This window comes from Eptatretus burgeri, chromosome 10 (assembly GCF_056783735.1).
Source record: "Eptatretus burgeri isolate ZD-2024b chromosome 10, Ebu_testis_v1, whole genome shotgun sequence".
In the NCBI taxonomy this organism is placed as follows: domain Eukaryota; kingdom Metazoa; phylum Chordata; class Myxini; order Myxiniformes; family Myxinidae; genus Eptatretus; species Eptatretus burgeri.
Window position 1 is genome coordinate 4,272,359 of NC_140970.1, and position 26,246 is coordinate 4,298,604.

The 26,246-nt window shown below is 43.9% G+C and overlaps 1 protein-coding gene across 1 annotated transcript in view; it reads left to right on the forward strand.

Moving 5' to 3' along the window:
• U2SURP (U2 snRNP associated SURP domain containing) overlaps positions 1-26,246 on the forward strand; it is a 92,545-nt gene that overhangs the window by 16,919 nt on the left and 49,380 nt on the right. Inside the window, exons 8-12 of the mRNA XM_085896887.1 lie at positions 17,453-17,618; positions 17,890-18,101; positions 19,568-19,611; positions 23,106-23,210; positions 23,427-23,493. Coding sequence (XP_085753013.1) covers positions 17,453-17,618; positions 17,890-18,101; positions 19,568-19,611; positions 23,106-23,210; positions 23,427-23,493 — 594 coding nt within the window. The remainder of the gene's footprint in view (positions 1-17,452; positions 17,619-17,889; positions 18,102-19,567; positions 19,612-23,105; positions 23,211-23,426; positions 23,494-26,246) is intronic.

Below are 26,246 nucleotides of genomic sequence, written 5' to 3' on the forward strand. Positions count from 1 at the left end.
TACACGTGTTTTCATGTCTTGCCCACTCATAAATTGGATGCTACCCAGATGTTTGTTTAATGGTCCAAAGAAGTGAAAATGCCATGTGACAAGTTTAGACGATTTGCGATCTCTCTCTTTATCATGTGCAGGCCAATGTTGATGGGTTGCATCATTAGCTGGGGCAAAGCAGTACTACTGATACAATGCCCCCTACTGGCGAGGTAGGAATTTAGAATTTGGCCAGAGTGCTGGTGATAGCTCACTTACTCTTTATAAACGATACTGTGGGAACTTTAATGTTCTACAACTAATGCCGGCAGATGGGATTCCCGTTTAATGTCCATCCGAGGGATAGCACACGCAATGATTAATCACCCTGCCGGTAAAACATCAGGATGACAGTTTATAGCTGTGTGGGCCCAGTCAGACCCAGGCTAGATGGTTTACAGGCAAGTGTGCATACCTCTAGGCCATCCTGCCAGCCATATGTTGGGATTATTTGGAACTTCCAAACTAATCTCAGCAAGACAAGTAAAGGCAACATTTTCGTTGTGAGGGTGAGTGTAACTTTGCCATGAAGTTGCTCTTTCTTGGAGACGGCATCCTCGGCTGATGTCTGCTTCTTTGTTTTCTAAAGTCTTTGCGTAACAGTTCATCGTTGAAGGTTTTTTCCGCATTCAAAAAATTTCATGCTAAATAAACTGTCAGGTCCCAACATGTTATTGCCGTAAACTATGGCTGAACATTGAATTCTCTTTTGATGTTTTTATTTTTATTTTTGCTGGTGGGGATCAATAATGCCTCTCCTCCATACTGGCTCACTTTGATTACACTGAACAACAAAAATTTTTTACTGGAGATGTGTAAAGTGATTTAGACTAATTTGGGTACGCTGATTTCAAAAATCATAACCGTTTTGCTGTATCACGTCAGGATTTTCAGTAACAGAAATATTCCCATTGCCTAGAAGTCAGGATTTCAATGAAATTTACAAAAATTCATTTATTCATTTATTTCATCATGAATGCTTCAAAATTATAGAAATTACAGAAAAACTCCACTAGAATGTAATTAAAAATGCTTTAGGCATTTGGCTTTGCGTTTGTGCTGCTCTGTGTCAGTTTCACGATGCAGGAACCAGCAGAAATCGCCCATCATGTTCGGGTTGTGCCGCCCTTGGTAACGCGTCTCCATGAGTGAAATCTCATGGTGGAATCGCTCGCCGTGCTCGTCCGAGACTGCTCCCAAGTTGTCAGGGAAGAAGTTCAGGTGCTGGTGTAGGAAATGGATTTTCAGGGACATCCTGGAGCCAAGTTTCCTGAAGGACTCCAGCAGCTGCTGCACTATTTCTTCATAGTTGTCCGTGCGCTCGTTCCCCAAGAAGTTGTCCGTCACAGCTTTGAAGCTCCTCCACGCTGCCAGCTCTTTGGGGTTTAGAGTTGTCGGAAAAGTTTCGTCCTTCATAATCTGTCGGATTTGCGGTCCAACAAAGACACCAGCCTTGATCTTGGCCTCCGACAAGGTGTTGCCAAACTTTTCCTTGAGGTATAAAAACCCACGCCCATTCAGATCCATTGCCCGTACAAAACTCTTCATCAAGCCGAGCTTTATGTGGAGTGGTGGAAGGAAAAACCTTGGCTGGGTCGACAAGGGCGACATGCTTCACGTTGTGTCGACCAGGTACATGCTCTTTTTCGCTCTTACCAATCTTTCCTCGTCCAGTGATTCTTGTCGTCTCTGCTATCCCAGAGACAAAGGAAGCACATTTATTTCGTGTAGCCTGACTGCAGCCCTAACAACAGCACCACCACTTTCAAGTCTCCACAGATGTGCCAGTTGAAGTCATTGTACTTGATGGAATCAAGCAGCTGCCGCATAGTCTCATAGGTCTCTGTCATGCCGAACGCGTGAGCCAGTGGGACTGATGGTTTCTCGTTGCCATTGTGGAGCAAAACAGCCTTCAAGCTGTTCTTCCCCGAGTCGATGAAGAGGCGCCAGTCTGCAGGATCGTGATCACACCCAAGTTCTTTCAACAGACCGTTGATGTCACTGCAGAATGTCATCGTGTCTTCCATCTCAAAGAACTCAGCCATGTCTCTGTGACGTGCTCTGAACAAGGATATCTTGGTGTTAGGTTCAAGTAGATTCCACTGCTGCAGCCTTGATCCAAGCAGCTCTGCCTTCGCCTTTGACAGCGAGAGATCTCTTACAAGATCATTTAAGTCTCCCTGGTTCAGAAGGTGTGATTCTTGGAGTGTCGGGTTCAAAAGGTTCATCATCACCATCCTCTTCACCACTGCTTACAGCTATGTTCTGATCAGCTGGAGGTGTTGGAACGGGTTCTCGTCATCATGAGGCACAGGTTTACGAGCAGAGACGCAGTCAGCGTACTTGATGTGACCTTTATTCTTCTTGTTGAAGCCGGCGATGCTTGTGCAGCAGAAATAACAATCATGATGATGATTCTGCGGCTCACGCCATATCATGGGCACCGCAAATGGCATGCTTGCGCGCTTGCCCACCAACCACTGAGTCAAGGTTGTGTGACAGCTTGTGCAGCAGATGTGTGGTGCCCAGCTATGTTCTTGGTCCCCCACCTTACACCCGAAGTAGTGAAAGTAGGCGGCCTTCATTTTCACTGCTGTAGATATACTTCGCTGTTGATCTTTTTTGGTATACCGACCACAGACATAACAGAAGTTGTCAGGATGATTGGTACAGGAACACCTACTCATCTTTATCTGAAAGAAAGAAATATAACACAAGTTAACAACAATTGTACGAAATAGACATGTTAAAGACATATGTAAATTTCATTGAAATCCTGACTTCTAGGCAATGGGAATATTTCTGTTCCTGAAAATCCTGACGTGATACAGCAAAACGGTTATGATTTTTGAAATCAGCGTACCCAAATTAGTCTTAATCACTTTACACATCTCCAGTAAAAAAAATTTTTTGAAATTTGTTGTTCAGTGTTATCACTTTCACATTGCAGACAGGTAGGTGATGTCTTTTTTCATGCCTTCTTTCTGATCTTGCGCCCTCTGCTCTTTCAGTGCTCTGTCCAACTCGCTCCCCCAGATTTTTGCAGGGTGCAGCAACCCATTTTTGGTGAAACTCTCCAAAATCCAGAATCGCTGCTCACCTCCACTCATTCGTTGTTCTTTTTTTTTCTCTCTTGTGGAACCAACTTCCACATTCTCTTCAGTCTCATTCTTTCCTCCAGTGCTTCAAGACAGCTGTTTTTCACCACCATCTCAGATCGTCCCCCATCCAAAACCATGATATTTTATACCCCCATTAACCCTACCTAAGCCCATCATTTTTGAAGTTTACAGTTTTTTTTCCTTCATGAGAATTTGTGGCTGTATCCATCTTGTCCACCCACCATGTGTCCTCCCCAAGCCCTCATTCTTCCCCACATCACATATTTTCTGTCTCCCTATATTTTGTACCTCGTTGGTGTGTCCCCCTCCCCCACTCTTTCTACTGTTCCTTTTGTTTCATAATGTGCTGATCCATTCTATGTACTCACTTCTCCACGAACCTTGACATTGTGCACCAAAAAAACCTGGTCATTTCACAACCATTTTTAGCTCTACACCATTTAAGCACACATTGATGCGAAATACATGCATCCCCAAGTTGTTGCAATATGATTTGCCTTTAATTACCTTACGCATGCAAAGTAAAAAGCGGGGTTAACAAATTCATTCAGGTCTGTCCGTTCATCTTATCAGTTTATGATCGAAGAACAGATTATTTAAATTGATTGTTATATTTTGAATGTGAATCGGAACTTGAGTAGAAAGACTAGTCTGCCGTTTTACCAAACTTTGACTGAATTAATCCCAATCGCACATGCACAGAGAGGTGTGAGATAATACTTTTACTCTGCCTGAATGGCGGTCAAACAAAAATGAAAATTCCAAACAGGAAATTTACAGTTATTAAGGACGTCATACTGGACACAAACAACAAGCACGAAAAACTAATGTAATGTGTTAGTTCGATAGGGTGGTGTAATGGCTGCTGGAGAAACTACTAAAACCCATAATTAATTTATTTATACTGTTGCGGATTTGGAAACCTATCGCACACAACAAACAGGTCCTATAGAGCAGTTGTATTGGTAAGTATGTGTTTTATAGACAGTTTCCTTTCCCTTGTCTAATGGGAAAATAAATGTTGATGCGCTGCGAGTTACTTTTGATAGTTAGGATTTCCTTTTATTTGTAACACCATCAGCAACGGATTACTACTGCTCTGCAGAGAACAACAACAACCCTCTGCTCCCGATTCTCCGCGCGCTCAGTGGGGGAGTGGTCATGCCCGCACCCACCGATGCGCTGGGCAACGCGCCGAGTGGGGAGGGGTCGAGCTGCGCCGGAGCGCATAAAAGGGGAGTCAGTCAATCGGTCTCGGCTGGTCTGGAGCCTGGGAAGCTGGTCTTGGTCGTCGTCGTCATCTTCCTCCTCCTCCGCCGCACGATCGAGCGCTCGAGAGATGCCATCCCCCTGCAAGAACCGCAAGGGTCGCTCGTCATGTTCGGCTCGCCTCTCGCTGGTCCCCGGGTCGACGCGAAGACCACACGAGGTGGACAGGTCCAAGACCGGTCCAAGGTCTTGGTCCAAGGTGGACAGGTCCAAGACTTAACCGGACAGGTCCAAGTTAAGTTCCGGTTGTTATTTGTCCCGTTTTAACTGTTTAATTTTCTCACCTACATGTTAATGTGTGTTCCTAGTTCGGTTTTGTTTCAAAAATCGTGCTATTTTGTGAGTATTTTTGTCGACGTTCTTACTTGGTGTTTGAGGCCTAGTCCTAGGTTTGAGGCCTACCGGTTCCACTCGGTGTTCGATCGTTTTTTTTTTGTTTGTTTGTTTGTTTTTTCTCCCCATTACCTTCAATTTCTATCCTCCCCATTACCTTCAATTTTCATCCTCCCCACTTTCCAAACATCCCCCATTCTCCCAACTAATCTCTTTCTTATCTCAAAAAAAAAAAAAAAAAAAAAAAAAAAAAACCCAACAATAACAACAACACGCTCACCTTCTCCCGATTCTGCTACTTCTTCTTCCTCTTAACTTCCTCCTCGTCTTCCTCGATTTCTTTTTTTTTTTACACTTCCATGACCTAATCTGTTGAACTCTCTCATACATTAATATTAACAACAAAAACGATCTTATAATGCTTCATCTTCCTCTCTCACACATGTGGTACTCTTTACTGTTTCACAATGCACTTCTCTTCTGCTATTTTAACAGACTGCTTTCATTTCGACCTCTCCTTCATTCCTTGCCTAAAAAATCCAACTATTACAGCGCTTCTTCTCTCCATGCTCTGAATTCGCCTTCATTGCATCCATCAAGAATTGTGTTAAATCGCATCTCTGACCTAAAACTTTTAAAAACCACAGTTTGCCATGGATGCTCGCTTTCCATCAACCATTCTTTTTTCCAACTTCAGTGCCAACTCACCCCCCCTCACCCCTCACTCTCACTCTCAAAGCAACCATCCCACTCTTCTCCCTCCAAGGCTCCCTCTCACCTGTGTCAAAAATTCCCCCCTCACCTTTCTCCCACCTTTCCTCCCCTCACTCTTCCTTCTGTTGCCCCCCTCTCTCATCCACCAACCTGCCTCCCTCCACTGCCCTCTCACCTCCATCTCTTCACTCCACCTCCTCAAATCCTCAACTGCCATCTTCCTTGTCTGTTGTCCCCCCCTCTCTCCCAGCACCACAGAGCCTTTTCTCCTCCTCATTCGGCCCCCTCGCCTCGCTATTCTGCAATACCCCACACTCCTTCAGCAACCCTCCTTACCTCCCCCCCTCGTCCCTCGTCCTACCCTCCCCCGCCCCCTCCACCTCCTGCACCCAAAGCCTCCTCCCTACCTCTTCATTAAAAGTGTGGACCTCAAATATCCGGGGCCTTCGCTCAAACCTTTCAGATCTTTCCATGCAGGTTGCCACTGACAAACCAGACATTATCTGCCTAACAGAAACTTTCCTCTCCCAAGACGTGTCTGACTCCCAAGTATCTCTCCCTGGTTACTCCCTCTTACGGTATGACAGACCTGAGCCTCGTCCTGGTGGAGGTGTTGCTCTCTTCATCAAAGACTCTATTCCTCACTCTCCCTGCACTGCTCTCACTCCCCCACACCCCCAGGAATACCTCTGGCTTCGGCTTCCCCTCCACTCCCACCTCATGTTTATATGTGTACTGTACCGTCCACCGAACAGTGATGACTCCATCTACACCTCACTCTCCGAAAACATGGACCATCTTCTATCTTCTCATCCAAACTCTCTCTTCCTCTTATGTGGCGACTTCAATTGTCATCACGCCAGTTGGCTAGGTGTGGGTACCTCTCTCACCTGCCATGGGACGTCAGCAAAAGCTTTCTGTGACTCATTGGGACTGACTCAATCGGTCAACTTCCCGACCCGGATCTCAACCAATGGTACTCCATCTCTTCTGGATCTGATTTTGACAAATTTCCCTGACAATATCTGCTGCTCTTCCTTCGCTCCAATTGGTTCTTCTGACCACGTCCTTGTTAAAGTGGACATCTCTCTGGCTGTCATCAGAGAACCACCTCACCGCCGTCGAGTCTGGCATTTCACTCAAGCCGACTGGCAGGGTCTCCGAGCAGCCATCAAACTTACAGACTGGTCTCCTATCACTACTTTCTCAAACATCAACTCATCCTGGGAATTCTTTCAAAGAAACTTGCTCTCCCTCATGCACAGATTTATCCCCTCTGCGTGTTCAGTTGTCTTACCCTTCCTCCCGCCCTTGGTTTACTGAAGCTTGTGGCGAGGCAGTTGTCCTGAAACAACTTGCCTTTGCCTCATGGAAAGCAAACCCAACTGAGGGCAATCTCAGTTCTTTCCACAAAGCTCGGAACAAGTGTGTATCTACCCTCAGGAGAGCCAGAAAACAACATCTTTCTCATCTCAAGTCTGAACTCTCAGACCTCTCTCCCTCCTCAAAATCCTGGTGGCGTTTAATCAAATCTGTTTCTGGTGTATGTTCCCCTCCATCCCTCTCCCTTACCTCAAATGGCCGCACTGCTGATTCCACACGTGATAAAGCTGAATGTCTAAACTCGGTGTTTGCAGCTAAATCTTGTGTCCCAAACCCATCACTATCTCTACCCACTTTACCCAGTCGCACCCAACTGTCCCTGGACTCTGTATCCTTTTCTCCTGACAAGGTGGAGAGCTTGCTTTCAAACCTCGAGTCAGATTCTGCAACCGGTCCAGACGGCATCAGCCCACGTGTCCTCCATAGCCTGCTCTTCTGCTCTTGCTCACCCTCTCTCTGTTCTATTCACCCTCTCATTTTCCCAAGGTCATCTGCCATCTGCTTGGAAATCTGCTAACATCACTGCCCTGCATAAAAAAAGGTGCAAAAACAGATCCCTGTAACTACAGACCAATCAGCCTTCTCCCAATCATCAGCAAGGTTATGGAATCCATCATTGCTTCAGACATGAAATCCTTCCTCTTCTCCAATGGCTTGATTTCCAATCATCAATTTGGTTTCAGACCAGGTCACTCTACCCTAGATATGCTGCTTCTGCTCTCCCATCAATGGATGGAGGTCCTCAATGCCAGACAGGAAATCCGAGCCGTATCCCTGGACATATCACGTGCTTTTGACACAGTCTGGCACCCTGCCCTACTCACCAAACTCTCTTCCCATGGTATTCAAGGCCATCTCCACTCATGGCTCGCAGACTTCCTCTCCTGTCGCAGTCAACGTGTGGCCCTAAATGGAGTTCTTTCATCCCCTCTTCCTGTGCAGGCTGGAGTTCCTCAAGGTAGCGTTCTGGGCCCTGTTCTTTTTCTGGTTTTCATCAATGATCTCTCGGACTCTCTGGAAAATCCTCTATTTCTCTTTGCCGATGACTCCACCCTCTGCCGTACCATCTGTCATCCCTCAGACCGGCAAGCAGCAGCTTCTTCGCTCACTGCAGATCTGGATAAAATCACAAACTGGTCCAACACGTGGAACATGTCTTTCAATCCACACAAATCTCACACTCTCACTATGTCTCTTCGAAAGGACCGCTTACAAAACCCCCCCATCCACTTTCTCAACAATCCTCTGGAAGAAGTCTTTTCTTTCAAGCTTCTGGGTCTCACTATCTGCCATGACCTTTCCTGGGAAAGTCACATTTCCAACCTTGCCTAAAAGCCAGTCGCCGACTGCGAATCCTCCGCCGTGCAAAGTCCTTCCTCGGCCCTCTTGAGCTCCTGACTACTTACAAAGCTTTTGTCCGTAGCCTGATGGAGTACTGCTCTCCCCTCTGGGCTGGTGCTCCTGCCTCCCACCTTTCTCGACTTCACGCTGTCGAAACCAGGGCTTTTAAGATCATTGGCATCTCCCGCAATGAAGCTGAGTCTTTGGGCCTCTCACTCAATCACCGCAGGTTGGTCGGGGGTCTTTCTGTCTTCTACCGACTCCTCTCCAGCCTTGCCCCCCCTGCTCTCTCTGCGATTTGTCCCAACCACATTTCCACAGGGCGCTCAAGGTCCGCCAACAACCCCCTTCTGGTAAAACTACCAAAATCACGAATCACTGCTCATCTTCACTCTTTCATTCCTCTTTTTTCCCGCCTTTGGAATAAACTTCCTCACTCTATTCTTTCCCATTCTTCCCTCCAGGCTTTCAAAACAGCTGTTCACCACCACCTCTTATCTTCCCCCATCCAAATCCTCGATCTTTTCTACCCCGATAATCCACCCAAGCCCACTTCCTTCAATTCTCCTGCTTTCCTTCCTGAAAGTCCCTGTAATGTCCATCTTCTCTTCGCCATGTTCCCTCGTCCCATCCCCATCCCTCTCCCTTCCACAGTTCACCTGTGTCTGTTCCCCAATGTTTTGTCCCTTCCACTCCCACCCCTCGTGTCTCATGCCTCCTTGCTGTGAGTTGTGTGTTAGCTCTCATACGAGCCTCGACCAAGGTATACAAAAAAAAAAAAAAAAAAAAAAAAAAAAAAAGACAGACCCTGGTCTTCGGCCCGACTGTCCTCCGGGCTGGAGGTCCGAATAAAGACCATTCGGTCCGATTCTTTGTGTGTGTGTGTCCATGGGCCCGTCTGCTAAGTAGTGAGCTGTATAAGTGCTCTTGTTGTACATACCTTGTATACGTGCATTTATTAGGTCATCTCTACCGAGATGACCTAATAAAGCCGGACCAAATGTCTGTCCGTACGTCCGTCCGTCAACAATTTTTCTTTCCGATCTTGATGAAACTTGGTATGTGGGTCGAGGTCGATGAGTGTTGCACAACGATATAACTTTTGTCTGGGTTCAAGGTCACGAGGTCACTTAAGTTATAAAAATCGCCATTTTCAATACCTATCTAGTCTGCCATTCTACAAGATATTCGGCAACTGTTTATTGATTATGATAGTAAAAAATATTATCTTGTATCTAACTGGACAGATTTTTGAATTTCCGTCCCGTCTGGCCGCCACGTAACCTGGAAGATGGTCAAAAACCCCTCCTGGTACAAAGAAAACTTTTTACTTCCGATCTTGATGAAATTTGGTATGTAGGTAGAGGTCGATTGAGTGATACCCAACGACGTATTTTTTCCCGGATTCCAGGTCAGGGTCAAGGTCACGAAAGTTGTGAAAGTCACCATTTTCAAAACCTGTCATTTTAGGAGATATCTGGCAACGGTTCATCGATTATGATAGTAAAAAACATTATAGAGATGACTGTCACCCCCGCACGGGGGTAATTTTTAATATTCGGTTTAGCTCTGCCCTTATTTGCTCCCCTCATCCCCCAATTGTGAATAAATACCCTGATTGTTAAATGTTTCAGCTCGTTCGTGTCTATTCCTTAATTGGCTTCGCGTCCTGCGTGTTGGAAAATTAGCCAGGCTGTTGCCGTTGTAATGGGATATTTGGGACCGACGGATCTCGGCGATCAATCCGCTTGGATCACACACGGAATGGGTACGCTAAGCGGCTCGTTCCGTACGGGAGCCGTCGAGGGTGAATTTCCCCGGTAGGTTGGACCACTTGGGTATTTAGGTAAATTGAAATTGGTTATCGACCCTAACCCACGTGTTCTGTCTATTGGCGAACTTCGGTCCAATAAGGGACCCGTTCAACTCCGGAGTTTTCCGAAGAAGTACGATCTGAATTCTGCGCGATCGGTTGAGCCGACTCTACTGCTCCATCTAGCGGTCGTGCTCGCGGCCGACGTCCGGCCCCGCAACAATACGTCTTTAAACCTCTTCAAATCTTTATTTAAATTTAACTATATACTTGAACACTGTTCAACACAAATTGCCTTCATAATACTTCTAAGAACCATGATATATATCGATGTATAGCATGACAGGCCATGGCATGTAATAGGGACTCAACATCATCTTATGACAGTGTATAAGGCCATAAGGGTGATGTAGGAGGTGATGATTTTTTTTTTTTTTTTAAATGAGCTTTATCATTATTTTATTAAAATTGAAGTGCATATCTACTTGAACACATGGTGAGGCCCCATCTAGAATAGTGTGCAGTTTTTGGTCACCACAACTCAGGAAGAACATAGCAGCAATGGAGAGGGTACAACACGGTTACTACATTGATTCCGGGCCGAGCTGGACTCAGCTACGAGGACCAGCTGAAGAAGACAGGGCTTTATTCACAAGAAAGGAGGCTGTTACGAGGAGATATGTTTAAGATAATGAAGGGTATTGATAAAATTAGTGCAGATTAATTATTAATCAGAGTTGACAGTAATAGGACCAGGAGCCATAACCTGAGAGTAAAGAAGAGGAGAGTAAAGATGGTAGTAAGGCAGGGGTCTTTTACTCAGAGAGTAGTTAATGCATGGAATTGTCTCCCTGGAAAGGTAGTGCAAGTAGAAACAATAGATAAGTTTAAATTGGAATTTGATAGGTATCAATAAGCATTTGAGCTTGAAGGGAATAGGGATATTGGCAGGACTTTTTGGTAGCTCGAGTGTTGATGGCTGATTGTGTGCATCCGTGCAAAATGTCGTGTCTACGGGGGTCTCGTCAAGGGGTGGTGTATGGTTGATGTGCATCTTTCACTCAAGAACCACCTTCGCCCAATTCTCGCCCCTCTCTCCCCCCAAAAAAACACAAAATTCCTTTGTTTATTTTTTATTTATTAAAATATTTAAAATAAATACATTTTCCCATGTTATGTTGACACCCTTGGATATGCCACATCATTTCATCCACATCCCTACCCTCATTCCCCCAATTAAATTGCATTGTTTGGATGGATAAAATTGGTCTGGTGTTGATGTGGCGCAGGCATGATGGGCTGAATGGCCGCTTCCTGTGTTTAGTTTCCTTGTGTAACACTGCGTGGGTTATTGTGTTCTGTGAATTCTCCAGTTACCTCGGCCACCAAAGGTTTTCACCCCTGTTTGTTTGTTCCTTGCAAAATCGAAGATTTTTCAAGTACAGTATATTGGTCAGTCGATATTGTTATTCTGTCTGTCTGTATTTGTCTTCTGTCTATTGCCTACAGGTCACAATTCCAAACCGATTATTATTAAACTTTACCAAGTTGTCGAGGTTGTTCTCAACTGGTTGTTCTCAAGTTGTACTCGACTGAGAAGCCCATTGATTTTAAGGTCAAAGGTCATCTTGAGGTCGAATTTCTGAAATCGTCATTTTTTTCATCCGATTGACTTGAAAATTAAACAGCATTTGCTTAGTACATTACTGAATTGAGAAACCAACTATTTTTGAGATCAAAAGGTCAAAGGTCAACTCAAGGTCAAACTTCTGAAATCTAATTTCATCTGAAAAATCATCAGTTTTCATCTTATTAACCTGAAAATTAAGTAGCAATTGCAGAGTGCATTACTGAGTTTGGAAACCAACTACTTTTGAGGTCAAAGATCAATTCAAGGTCAAACCTCTAAAATCAACTTCAATCTGGAAATTAATCAATTTTCATCCGATTGACCTGAGCTTTGATTATGATTGTCAATTTTAATCTTAATGACATGGACAATTTGATGTATCCATGACAACCTTTGCAGAGGGGATGGATTTTGGAAGTATCGTGCTCCGCACGACGTCGTCTTCTTGTTTGTCTGTGTGCAGGATATCTGAAAAAGTTATGGATGGATCTGGATTAAATTTGGTAGGCAGGTTGGGTGTGTGACCAGGATAAACTGATTAGATTTTGGTGAAGATCTGGATCTGGCTATGAGAATTTTAAAAAGTGATTCTTCACCATTGATAGATCGGGCTAAACTGATATATAGCACGTTATCTCAAAAAATTGTGGGCAGATTCGGATGAAATTTGGTGGAAAAGGTTGAGTGTGTGACGCCAAATTGATTTGATTTTCGTGAAGATCACACACATACGATATATATATATATATATATATATATATATATATATATATATATATATATATATATATATATATATATATATATATATATTCGCACACACTCGCACACACTCGCTCACACTCGCACACACTCGCACACACTCGCTCACACTCGCTCACACTCGCTCACACTCGCACATACTCGCACACACTCGCTCACACTCGCACTCACGAAGACTCACTCACATCTCTCACTTGTGAATGGAGGAAATAACCAATTGGCTCTCACCTACTCAAGCAAACCCAGGTGGCTGGGATTATATAAATAAATTGATTCCTCCCATGCTCTTCGAGCAAAAGAAACTGCATAAGGCGACCAAGGTAAGCCCTTTGATGTTTCAAACCATTCCCAGAGTTCCTTCACAGCTTTAACGACGTTCAGAAATAGTACACACATGAGAATACCAATGCTCCACACCCTCTCAGCTGCCGGACCAGTTTCATTCCTATTGGCGAATCACCAACAGCGCAGACAGAAATGCATACCAACGAGTCTCCCAAGCATGTACCATATGTAATCGTCAAAAGCAGTCAACATATAAATGAAAAACGAAGACCCACCTGTGCTGTATGTAGATTGGATGTTTGGAGTCACGTGATTGGGTTTTGATATTATGTTCCGCCCACTGGGCGGCGTGCCTGTGCTTCCGTTTCCCGCAATAAAAAGGGTTCCCGCTTGCTGGCGCTCATGGCCTAATGATCTGTCCGTCTGGTCCGTGAACACCACAGTTTGGCGACGATGGATGGGACGACGGACAACTACCGACTGTTATGTGACTTGGTCGTGCCCGACAAGCCGAAAGGTGACATGCTGACATTTCGCGCTATCGTCCAGAAGATGAAAGAACACACTAAGCCTGAGAAATCGCCACAACTAGCGAGGTATGAATTCGATAATCTGGCGAAGAACTCTGGAGAGCGCGTGGCCGATTTCGTGGCAAGATTGAAACATCTGTCCGTTGCCTGCAAATTCACGCCAGATGAGCGTCTAGCCAGGCTCAAAGATCGATTTATTGCCGGTGTACAAGATCAAAAGATGGTTTCGGCGATACTTCGCATCAAGTTCGAGGAAATTACGTTCGTCAATGCGGTCGAAACTGCATCGCCTGTTGAACAGTCCCTCAAGGATGTACGAGCCATCGCTGGTCAGACATGGGAAGTGACATTGGGATCAACAAGATGTCCCGTTCACCTCGGACCCTACAAGCAACCTTCGGTATGAATCATGGCCAGCCTTCACAACACTTCCGATCGGGGGGCGAGGTAAACACGCAGGCATGTTGGGGGTGTGGAGTTCGACACCTCCGTCATGTGTGTCCTTATAAGAACAGCGTGCGTTTACATTGTAACAAGGTGGGCCATCTGAAACGCGTCTGTCGAGCGGCATCAACCACCGTACAAGTCATGGACGATTATGATGATGACCCCGACGACCCGGGGCAAGATCTTCAACCAATGATGAGTCTTTATTCAGTTGGTCCTTCAAAAGTTCGACCAATGACAGAAGAAGTGGAGGTTAACAAGACGCCTATCACATTCCAAGTTGATACTTGAGCGGCGGTCTCCATCATAGGCGAACAGACCTCTCGTAAGCTGAACGGTCTGAAGCTCATCAGTTCAGACTTCACACTATACACCTACACCAGCGAGAAAGTAAAGCCGATTGGAATGGCAGACGTATCTGTGACCTATCAGGGCCAAGATGCCGCTCTCAAGTTGTATGTGGTTCAAGGAAGTGGGCCATTTCTTCTCGGTCGTGACTGGCTGACTCGCATCAAGCTGGACTGGTCAGCTATTCACCTTGTGCAAACCATACCAAGTCGATTGGAGCATCAGTTAGAGGAGATTCTTCAAAAGCATCGAGGCCTGTTTTGCAATGAGCTTGGGAAACTCAAGGATATACATGCCAAGCTCTTCATGAAGGAGGGCGTGGCTCCTCGTTTTTGTAAACCGAGGCCAATCCCATATGCCCTGCGTGACAAGGTGAAAGCTGAGTTAGACAGACTTGAGGCCTGTGGAGTTATCGAACGGGTGCCATACTCGGACTCTGCCACTCCAGTCGTCACGGTGCTGAAGCGGAATGGTGATGTTTGATTATGCGGGGACTTCAAGGCCACGGTCAACCCAGGTCTTGGTATCGAGCAATACCCACTCCCATCAATTGATGAGATGTATGCACGGTTGGCAGGGAGTAAATTCTTTATGAAACTCGATCTGCGGGATGCATATTTTCATCTGGAAATGGACCCCGGGAGTAGTGACCTTTTAACGATAAACACATGTCAAGGACTCTATCGGTACACCCGGCTCTGTTTTGGGATTGCTTCGGCCCCCGCACTGTGGCAGAAAGCGATGGATCAGGTTTGTGTAGATCTTCCCGCTCAAACCTACCTGGATGACGTACTCATTGCAGGAAAAACAGCTGAGGAGCACCTCAACAACATTGACAAAGTGCTGACGAAGTTGGAGGCTTATGGGCTCCGCTTGAACAGGGACAAGTGTGCGTTCTTCAAACAACGGTTGGAGTACCTTGGGCACATCATTACACCGGAGGGGCTGTTGAAAGGCCCATGGAAGGTGGAGGCGATCCAGCACATGCCACCACCACGGGACAAGATTCAGCTTTGCTCATTTATTGGTATGGCACAGTACTACCAGAGATTCGTGAGCAACCTGAGCTCTGAGTTGGCCCCGTTAACGCGGCTGCTCAGAAAGGAGGAATGCTGGGCGTGGAGATCCGATCAACAGGCAGCTTTCGATCGTGTCAAGCTGCTACTCGCAGAGGAAACGGTTCTCGTTCACTACGAACCTAAACGTCCGTTCATTTTAGCATGCGACAGCTCTGCATATGGCATTGGAGCAATGCTATCACACAAAATGGACGATGATTCTGAACGCCCTGTTTGTTTTGCATCTCGCACCCTGTCGGCAGCAGAGCAGAAATATGCCCAAATCGAGCGGGAGGCTCTCAGCCTCGTCTGAGGAGTGCGAAAGTTTCACCAGCACCTGCTTGGCCACCATTTCACCTTGCAGACTGATCACAAACCACTCCAATTCATCATGGAACCGAAACGAGGTGTCCCAGTGGTGGTGGCAGCACGAATACAACGATGGTGTTTGTTCCTTGCTGCCTACAGCTATGATATCCAGTTCCGTGGCACCGAGAAACATGCCAACTGCGACGGTCTCTCTCGCTTGCCTTGCAAGGGGGATCCATCTTCGTCTGAATCATCCGATCATGTTGATGTGTTTACACTGAGCCAAATCCAGTGTGGTCGGTCACGGCTAAGCAGGTGGCTGTTGAATCAGCCCATGATCCTGTTCTCGCCTGTGTCATACAGGCGATCTCCACTGGAAATTGGAACGACCTGCCTTCGACACCTGAATATCAACCGTTTGCGTCTAAAGCGTCAGAGCTGTCCTTGGCTCAAAGGTGTATTATGTGGGGTATGAGAACGGTGATTCCCCCAAAGTTCAGGCGACGTTGTCTGGAGGAGCTGCATGCCAGTCACCTCGGCATCGTTAAAACCAAAAGTCTAGCCCGTAGCCTCTTGTGGTGGCAGGGTCTGGACAAGGACATGAGCATATGATTCGGCATTGCCCGACATGCCAGTCAGATGCCGACAATCCACGGCGGGTGTCGTGCTTATGGTCTGTTCCAGACAAGCCATGGCAAAGAATTCACGTAGATTTTGCTGGTCCATTTAGGCACAAGATGTTCTTGGTTGTTGTTGATGCGTTCTTCAAGTGGCCAGAGGTTGTTGTCATGCAATCCACAATGGCAGAAAACACAGTTGAAAAGCTACGGTCAATCTTTGCAAACAAAGGAATACCTGAAGTTTTGGTTTCTGATAATGGTCCACAATTTGTTTCTGGTGTTTTCAATGACTGCATGGTTCAGAATGGTGTCAAGCATCTCAAGGCACCATACCACCCAGCAACGAATGGCCAGGCTGAGTCGTTTGTTAAGGCGTTAAAACGTGTTTTGTGGAGAGGAAAGGGGTCATCTATGCAAGCAATGGTTGATGTGTTTTTGTTACATTATAGAAATGCTGTTCACCCATCAACTAGTGATACACCTGCTATGCGTTTGTATGGGCGTGCATTGAGATCTAGACTGGATTTGTTGAGACCTAGGAGGTCTGTGTCCGGGGCGGTGTCACGTCCAACGCTTGTTCGTACTTTTGAAGTAGGGCAGCGTGTAATGGTACGTGATTATTTCCACAATTGTAAGTGGGTGCCGACAGTGGTCTCCGTAGTACTCGGGCCAGCCAACTACATGGTTAAAACTAATGATGGGAAAGTGTGGAAATGGCACGTTAAACAAATTCATGATCACATTTCAGCATCACCATCTGTACCGGGTACCATCAATGTGGGACCACCACCTCCGGTTTCTGTTGACTCGCCAATGCTAGACGTGCCGGCACCAACTGGACTAGTTGGTTCAAGGTGTTTACCTGAGTCAGTTCTGAACAGAGAAAATGCGCAAGCTTTTCTACCTGGTGCTCTTGGTGCTAAAAATGTGACTAGTCCTACTGGTGTCACCCCTACCGAATCAGGAAGAATCTGTTTCTATGTCTCCTAGCTGCCCCGTTCATCCTGTACGGCTCAGAAAGCGGCCTCAGTATTTGGAGGATTTTGTCTGTTAATTTCTGCCATTTAGAGGGGGAGGAAATGTGCTGCATGTAGATTGGATGTTTGGAGTCACGTGATTGGGTTTTGATGTTATGTTCCGCCCGCTGGGTGGCGTGCCTGTGCTTCCGTTTCCCGCAATAAAAAGGGTTCCCGCTTGCTGGCGCTCATGGCCTAATGATCTCCTGTCCGTCTGGTCCGTGAACACTACACCACCCACATCTCTGACCTGTGAATGGAAGGAATAACCAATTGGCTTTCATCTAACCAATTTAACACCTACTCATGGTTGCTTTATATGGTTGCATGGCATATCTATTTTCATGTTACCAAGTAACCTTGTCATGAATGCATCTCCTTGTCTTCTGTATCCCCTCCCCTCCCCCATTGCTTCTGCTTCTCCCATTATCTCTGCTTGTAGATGAATGAAGAGATGCTGTGTCAGGAGTTCGGAAAGTTTGGCCCACTGGCCAGTGTAAAGATAATGTGGCCCCGGAAAGATGAAGAGAAAGTGCGTGACAGGCACTGTGGTTTTGTTGCTTTTATGAACCGAAAGGATGCCGAACGTGCTCTGAAGTTCCTCAACGGTCAGATTTGTGCACTCGCACCTTTTCATCAATCATTTCCTCTTATTCACTGTTGCCTTGCACTTCCTAATTCATTACATCCTGCTGCCCTCTTTGTGCAACAATTGTTACTTATAATTATTACTTTTTACACGTTGCCATAATAAACATGCTGATAAGATTGCTTAGATGCTGTCCAGCATGGTGTATGCTGCATGGTTTAACCGCAGTCTGTGAACTTGTTCTGACTCTCCATCATGGTTAGATTTTTCTGCTATTCCTGTCTGTGCAGGTAAAGAGATAATGGGATTTGAGATGCGGCTGGGCTGGGGCAAGGCCATCCCACTTCCCCCACACCCCGTGTACATCCCTCCAGTCATGCTGGAGCTCACAATGCCACCACCTCCATCCGGCCTGCCTTTCAATGCACAACCCCGAAATCGTCTCAGAAACCCCCAAGCTCCTTTGCCCCCACCTCCAATAAATGAGGATGAATTTCACAAGGTGACTTTAGCAATGTCTGTGTCATTATCATTATTATTATTATTATTAATAATTATTTTTTAAAATTGTAATTTGCTGTCCACGATCACCCCCAAAGTTCCCCAAATAAATCATTTGTTTTGTCCCTTGCTTTACTCTATTGTTATTATATTCTGTTTTCATATGGTGTCTTCACTTTGCACGATGCCCTGCCTTTCAAACTCCAAACATCAAATGGCTTGCAACCAACCGGTCTGTTATTGTAGGGCAGATCGATGCAACTCAGAAAAACACTAGTTCAATTTAGCTCAATTACTTAGCACTAGTTCAATTTATTACCGAAAATTTTCATTTGGTTTGTTCTTTTGCATTTAGCAAATTGATCAAAAGCACTTGATTGCTGAAGTTCCACGACTGTTGCCTCATATTTCCATTCTCTAAGCTCTGGCGCAGATCGCAAATTATCATTCTGTAATTTACAACGAGTACGTGACTGGCTAAAGTAATGGTGAGGAATTTGGAAGTTGACTTTTTATTGATCAAGATTATCGACGTCTTTGAGGAGTATCCTTTGCAACTTTGGCCTTGCTTTAATGCATGTTATCCTTCTTATTTTGTATGCAGCATAAGGCTGTAGAGGAGCATTATTGAATGAGGGTGCGGCTGTGCCGCTGATGCAGTTCCCTCTTTAAGTTGGAGTAGGAATTTATAATTTGGCCATGGTGGCAGCGATAGCTTGCCTATTCGTCGTGAAGGACACCGTGGGATCTCTAACGTCCACAAACTAAATACTGGCAGATGGGATGCCCAGTTTCACGTCCAACCGGGGGACAAGTGCGCACATCGTTGAATCGCCCTGCCTGTTAAAGACTGGGATGGCAGTTTATAGCTTGGTCAATATTCAAACCCAACCTAGACAGCTTAGAGGTGAGTGTGCATACCTCTATACCATCCTGTCAGCCGCATAAACCCTCTATCCAACAGGAGAAAAATGCTCTGCTGAACCTGTTCAATAATTTCATGACATATTAGGGACAAGTGGCTAAACTGTGCTTCTTTGAGGTTTGGAGTCACGAACTGCAAAGTGAATCGTGAATTGGGTTGATTTTGGTTGGAATGTACGTGTATATTTATTTAAAGATTTGCACCTTTTTGCCATTGATTAAATGAAACGTTTCCAAATTTTGCATTTTGTTCGTAACTTATGCTTATCGTTAAAAATGTTTAGTTTGAAGAGACATGATCTATGAGATCTATGCCTCATTGAAATGGCTTGATTTGTGAGAATCCTAAGGTTGTTCACTTAACGTATCAGACGCTTAAAGCTGTGTTTATCTTTAACAATGCTAAATGTAAACTGCATGTTGATATCAAATGTTTTAATATCCTAATTGTGCTTATAACAATTATGATCTTGTTGACTCGTGGTCGCATTCCACCCACTTACATTGTCTATCTTTCGTTATCCAAATCTACGTTACGAACAGACTCTGTCGGAAGCCGTAGTCAAAGTGGTTATCCCAACTGAAAGGTACCACATTCCCCTGCCCACCTTCTCCTTTCCTTTTGCAAATCATTTGATCTGTTGTCCTATGCCACATGTTTTTTTTTCCTTCTGTTTTTCTTTTTCCTTCAATGAGTTTTGGAAACGGAGAAAAATGTTGGACTCTTGATTTTTGTTTTTCACATCCTTATTTGCTGTCTTTGTTTCTTAAAAAAAAAAATTATCATTGTTATTTTTTGGAAGTGATCGAAGGGTCATTGTGGAGTTTTCAATTGCACACATCGGTGTAATTTTGCATTATTGGCAAAGACATCAATAGCCAAACGCTTATGATAGATACGCAGAACTAAACTATGCAAAAGTCTTGGGCCACCTTGAAAATATTTTTTTTTTAGCAAATTACTATTTTGATAAATAAAAGGTGTCATAATGATCATGTTTTATTCAAGAAACAAAAATTGAATTGTAGTTTATAATATTCATGGATGAAATTGCAATATTTGGTGTGACCACCTTTTTAATGCAAAAGAGCAGATATCAGTTTTGGAATGATTTCCTGCAATTTCTGGGGAAATTCCATTGGGAGGTTGTTCCATGCATTCTGCAAATGTTCCCCATAATTCGTCTGGATTTTAGGTGTTTTTTTGTTTTTCTTCTTGTCCAAACAATCCAAAAGTCGGCCACCACATTTTTTTTTGCTTATTTGTAATTTCTCTCTTGCAGGTAATATAAACCCAAACCATGCCCAAGATGTAAAACTCGATGAGATTCAAAATAATAGTTTTGTAACGGAGAACAATTCCCAGAGAGAAATATGCCCTAAAACAGGTATTTCCAGTTGTGGCGTTGGAGCAACAATACAGAAGTTAATGAGACCAGAGAAGTTAAGGATATAAAACGGTTTGAAAGGCCAAATGGTAAATTTGCACAACTGGCACATACATATATGGGTTAAAGTGGACCCATCTACTGTCTGAAGGTCTCTTGTCAAAAAGTGGTCTCCATGGGTGAGTTACTGTCAAAAGCCCTTTCTGTATAAAGGTAACAAAGCCAAGAGACTGAAATATGCCCAAGGACATTAGAGTTGTGAGGCTAATGAGCGGGGAAAGGTACTTTGAAGTGACAAGTCAAAGTTTGAAATTTTTGGAACAAAGGCAAGGCATTATGTCAGAAGGAGGGTTGTGAAGAAGGATGAGTATGTCCCTCCAGACATGTCTACTTTCTGTGAAGCATCTTGGAGGCTCTGTTCAGGTTTGGGGGTATATTTCTGCTGTTGGCATTGGTGATTTGGTGAGAATTGAAGGAACAATTCATGCTAACAAGGAACAAGTATAGGCAGAAACCAATCCACCATGCTATCACATCACAAATGAGGCTAATTGGTAACAATTCTTCCCCCCTCCCTCTCAAGCATTACAACGATCCCAAACGCACTACATTTGTCGTTAACACATTTAACAAGAAAACCAGTCCGGAGCTCTACAGTTATTAGAATGGTCCCCATCAATGTTCTGACCTTAACATCGTAGAAGCTGCCTGGGATTATTTTGACAGGAAGAAAAATGAAAAATATCCAAAATCTAAAGGTGAATTTTGGGAAACATTGCAGAATGCTTGGAACAACCTTCCAATGAAACTTCCACAGAAGCGGGAGATCACTCCAAAATGGATATCTGCTACTTTGCAAATCATTTGATCTGTTGTCCTCTGCCACATGAAAAAGGTGGTCACACCAAATATTGAAATTTCACGTGTTAATATTATAAAATACAACTCAATTTTATTTCTTTAATAAAACATTATTTTTGCACTTTTTATTTTTCAAAATATGCCAATGTGACGATAAAAACGTTTCTTTTCAAGGTGGGAAAAGAATTTTGCACATTACCGTACGTGGCATTTTAAACCCGGGACCCTAATGTTTGGATTAACAGTGAACGGCCCAACCCAAGCCTGCTTTGCTTTTGAGGTGCAAGTTTTTTAGTTCGCAACATTATTTCTCATAAATATTGTGTTATTGATACTTTTATTTGTATAAAAGTTTTTGTTTGCCCATTTTTTTAAACAGACTATTTTTACAACAAAATTGAGTGACATGCCTTTCCAAAATTCCCCCTCCTCTACTCCCACTAATTGATTTGTCTTAAAACTGATTGAAGCAAAGTTAACGTCCAAATATTAATACCTGCAGCCTAAGCAAAATTTTTGAACGTGAAACGATACGACCTAACTTGAATCGCTGTTGTCGAGCACCTTCAACAGGAATTTGCTTGTTTGTAGAGGAAACCTTTACTTGTGGTGCACACGCTTCGACACTGACATCACATGCATGACTACAGAGCCCGAGTGGACAAAACGTTTTGCTTTGTTGTGTGGTGCGTCCTCTGTTTGGTACAGTCCATTTTTTTTAACATGTGAAACTTCATTTAACTTCAACATGTGAAAATAAATAGTGATAGCTTTTATTTATTTTCACAAATGTTCCTACAATTTCAAATGTTGTTATTAAACTTGCACAACATCAAAATCTACATTACATTTATCAAATTTCTTTTGTTTCTCCGTTTCCAGCCCATTGAGGGCAATGGGGTTGAAATTGTGGGGTTCTTCAGAGTTAAAAAAAAAAAATTTAAGTTCCCAATATATTGGAGAGCTATGTTATGAGAGGGAAAAGACAGAGTCTGTTCGAATTGGGGGCTAGTTGTGATGGAGATCCTTTGGAGGGAATCGTCAGAGGAGCAGCGAGGATGTGCTGCGAAAGAGCGGGACGGCAAAAGACTGCCAAGCCACACCGAATGAAGATGTATCCCTGAACATCACGACGCACTCGCACCCTCAACCACCATGTGACGCGGTTTGAATTGGGCTTGGCCGGGCCTTTGTTTTAACCTGACACTCCACACCCCACTGGACTTTTTATCTGGCACCCAGTGTGAGTCGCAGTGCCAGGCAACAAATGGTTCTGGGCTGTCAGCTACACTTTTGGGGCCCAATAATACATTAATGTCTTGGTCTTTCATTAATCTGCAAGTTCTACATCTTGCTTTTCTTAAGAGGCCATTATTAGTCCTTTAGGGTAATGAACCATACCTGAGAAATGTCTCTTTCTTCAGTACGAAATTGCACTTTTAGTTTGAAAGCAAGACCTCTCAGCCTAAGTGGTTCTAGTTTGGATATACCTCCAGCCTCACATTGGAATCCCATCAAATTGGGCCTGCATTCGGTTTCATTGTCAGGTATATGGGTTTATCGTGTTTAGAAAAGAGTAACGGAAGTTTGTTAAACTCTGGCTATTTATAATGACATGCTGATATCAGATTGTTAAAGATAAACCGTGCTTTCCTTGCATCTGAGCGCAGTTTTCTAAAACCACTTCTATAAGTTTCAGAAAGGCATGAAAAAAGGATCTTTTATGACTAATAGTTGAGACATATGTAAACGTGTTTATTGATAAAAAATCATGATTGGTATTAAAATTGTCATCACGCCCCTTCCCACCCGCTCATCCACCAATGACACAGGCCTTTGCTCTGCCTCATCCACCGGATGATAGAGTTTGTGGTTCGTGAGGGGCCTCTCTTTGAGGCAGTCATCATGAGCAGGGAAATCAACAACCCTATGTACAGGTTAGTTGTGCTTGACACACAAATCATATTTTTGTTCATGCAGATTTATCATTCATTGTGCGTTGTGCCGCTAGGACATTCCAGCATCTGCCTTTGGTTATAAACTTCGATCACTCTTGGTGATTATTGTCTGATATACTCACACACAAAAGCAAGTGGATTTAGCAAAATGACTAAAATTGTATTGCTTTTCTCTTGGTCTGATCTTCTATTCAGGTTTTTATTTGATAATCAGTCTCCAGCACATGTCTATTACTGCTGGCGCCTCTTCTCCATCCTTCAGGTGTGTTCTCTGTGAGGCTTGCTGTAACAATAACTTGATGTTGCTAAGCAGTTGTACCATGCTGGCCTCTTCATAGTAGTTAGAGAGCCCAGTGACGTTTAATTAAAGTATTGCGCACAAAAGGTTTCAAGGTGTCATTTGATGGCCCATGGCATGAAAAACGAAATAATCCGTTTCTTGAGTTTGGCCACCATGGCCTTCAAAGGTTTTAGGTCCCTGAAAATGCCCCTTTTGTAGTTTTAATCAAACTATCAAGCACGAGAAAAACGAAAATTGAAATCATCGATTTATTGAACTGAAATCATGAAATGACAACTCAAGAATGAAAATACACAGGCTTGGCTGAACAAGAAGGCCCCAAAAAGGGCCCCCAGTTTGTTTCAATTAAACTTTTAAGCACAAACTCTGAAGTGGTCTGAGAATACTCCTATAATGTATTCCACTGAAAACTAAGCTGGTTATGGCTCTGATTGACCGTTTTGAGCGTGTTGACTCCGAGTCAACACCTTTTTTTTAATCATTTCCAGCACTATGCACTGGTGTGCATGCACACATCTACGACTTGGACAGTAATTTTCTCAGCATTGTTTCCATTTGTTTGATGATCCAACAGGTTCCTATAAGAAAAACATGACAGACTATATTGTAAAAACAAGTTTTAATCCTTTCTTGTTTTTCACATCAGATGATACAGTGAACAATGGCATCCTGCATTTGAATGGTTTTCCATCTTCAATGTTTTGTTAGATCCTCCTGGTCTGGGATTTATATTTATCCCCTCCCCCCCCCCACATACCCTTGTCTTTTCCATGGAACATCCGAAAAAAAAATCATTAAAATATTTAATTTCTAAAAACTGAAATTGTATTTATATTTCGACCTGCCGACCCTACATTTTAGCTGAAGAACTGTGTAAACCAAGTTATAAAATAACTAAGGCTTTATGTCTATATTAAAGTTTTGTAGTACCAAGCATCTTTATCAATTATTCAGGAATATCCTGGTATCCCCAAGGCCGTTGTGATGTTTATTCCCAAGGCATTTGGCCGTTATCCCCAAGGCATTTGTGTGATGTTTCCCCTCGATCTGCCCAGCTGTTTTGGAGAAAATTTTTTTTTATAGGTTTTGGGGTATATTTAATATGGCTGACAAACCAAGTGACCTATGATGTCATGTGTGTGAATCTTTTGTTCCTCATGGATAGGTTGTCACAAGTGTGAAGTTTCACCTTGATCTGTTTAGTCACTTCAGAGAAGACTTTGAAGTTATTTAATTATATATTTTAGCTTTTTTTAAAATATTTTTTATTTTTTACAATATGGCTGCCGAATCAAGTGACCGATAACATTATCAAAAATTTTTTCTGTGGACCATTTTATCCTGAGATGACCCACAAAAAATTTCATACTGATCAGATGTAACATTCTACATATGCATTTATGACGTCGAAGGCACTTATGGTGTCATCAAAAAATCACACTTACTCCCCATTGAGGGGGCTTGTCATGTGCCAAGTTTCCATTTTTTCTTTGGTGCAGTTTCAGAGATAGAGATCCAATTTATTTCGTTTTCCAACATGGCTGCCACACCATGTGACCAAGAACTTCATAATTATCAATAAAACGGTCTATATGAGCAGTTGCTCCGATGGTGAAAATTTCTTCATGAACCAATAAGCGGTTGCGGAGAAAAACACAAGTTCTGTGCGGACAGACAGACACACAAACAAACAACCAAACGGACCCAAATGCAATACCCTCTCCTTCAGCGAGGGTAAATATCATGATAGAAGATAAATATACCTTGAATGGCGTTTTATTTATTTGCAAGGAAGAGTATGCGTCTTAAGTGATGGGAAAAGCTCACAAAAGTATCTGTCCCCAGTGATGGGAAACGTTGAAATTAATCTATCAATTTAAATAATATTTCATGGACTTTTAAAAGGGCCAATTCTGCTGCACTCTTGGTTTCACGCAGAGCCGAAGCTACTTATACCGACCACTGCAAGATGGTGGTGCAACACAGGGTGGTGGAGGTTGTATTTGTCTCAAAAGAGTGCAAAATATCCTGGTTGTGAAATAAAATTTAGCAATAACTTACTCATGTCTGTTCTCCCATCATTTCAAAAGTGAATGTTTAGCTTTTCAATGCAGCGTGAGAAGTAGCTGCCATAAACCAGAGACGACAAACGTACGGACAGGCACCACGGTTCACAATATGTAATCCATGATTTCCCTTCCAAGGAACTTCAACATAGAAAGAGACCATTCAGCCCATGAAGCCTGCACAATTGTTGCCAACCTATGACTTTTTTTTGTTTTCAATCAAGGCTCGTGGAAGAGCTAGAGCACAAAACTTATCAGGACACAACAGGACAAAAGGAGCAGTAGTGAGGAGGGGGGACACCGACAGTGGAGTTGAAGACAATGGAGGGAGAGTTGGACAAAATGGGGTGGACAGGATGGACACAAAAGTAAATGTCTTCCTCCCTCCCCAATCCTCCCGATCTACCTCCTCTCTCTACCTCCATCTCCTTCTCCCCTCTCGACATCCTTTCCTCCTCTTCCCTCTTCCCTCTCCCCCTGCACTATCTCCCCCCTCATACTGGGTGGTTTGTCATTACCTTACCAATCATCTTATTGGACGCTCCACCGCTCCATCTTATTGCAGTTCCACCGCGCGCACTCGCCTCAACTTCACCAACGCAACGCAACGCGTCCCCAACAGCCAGTTATCGACGACCCTCTTCAGGC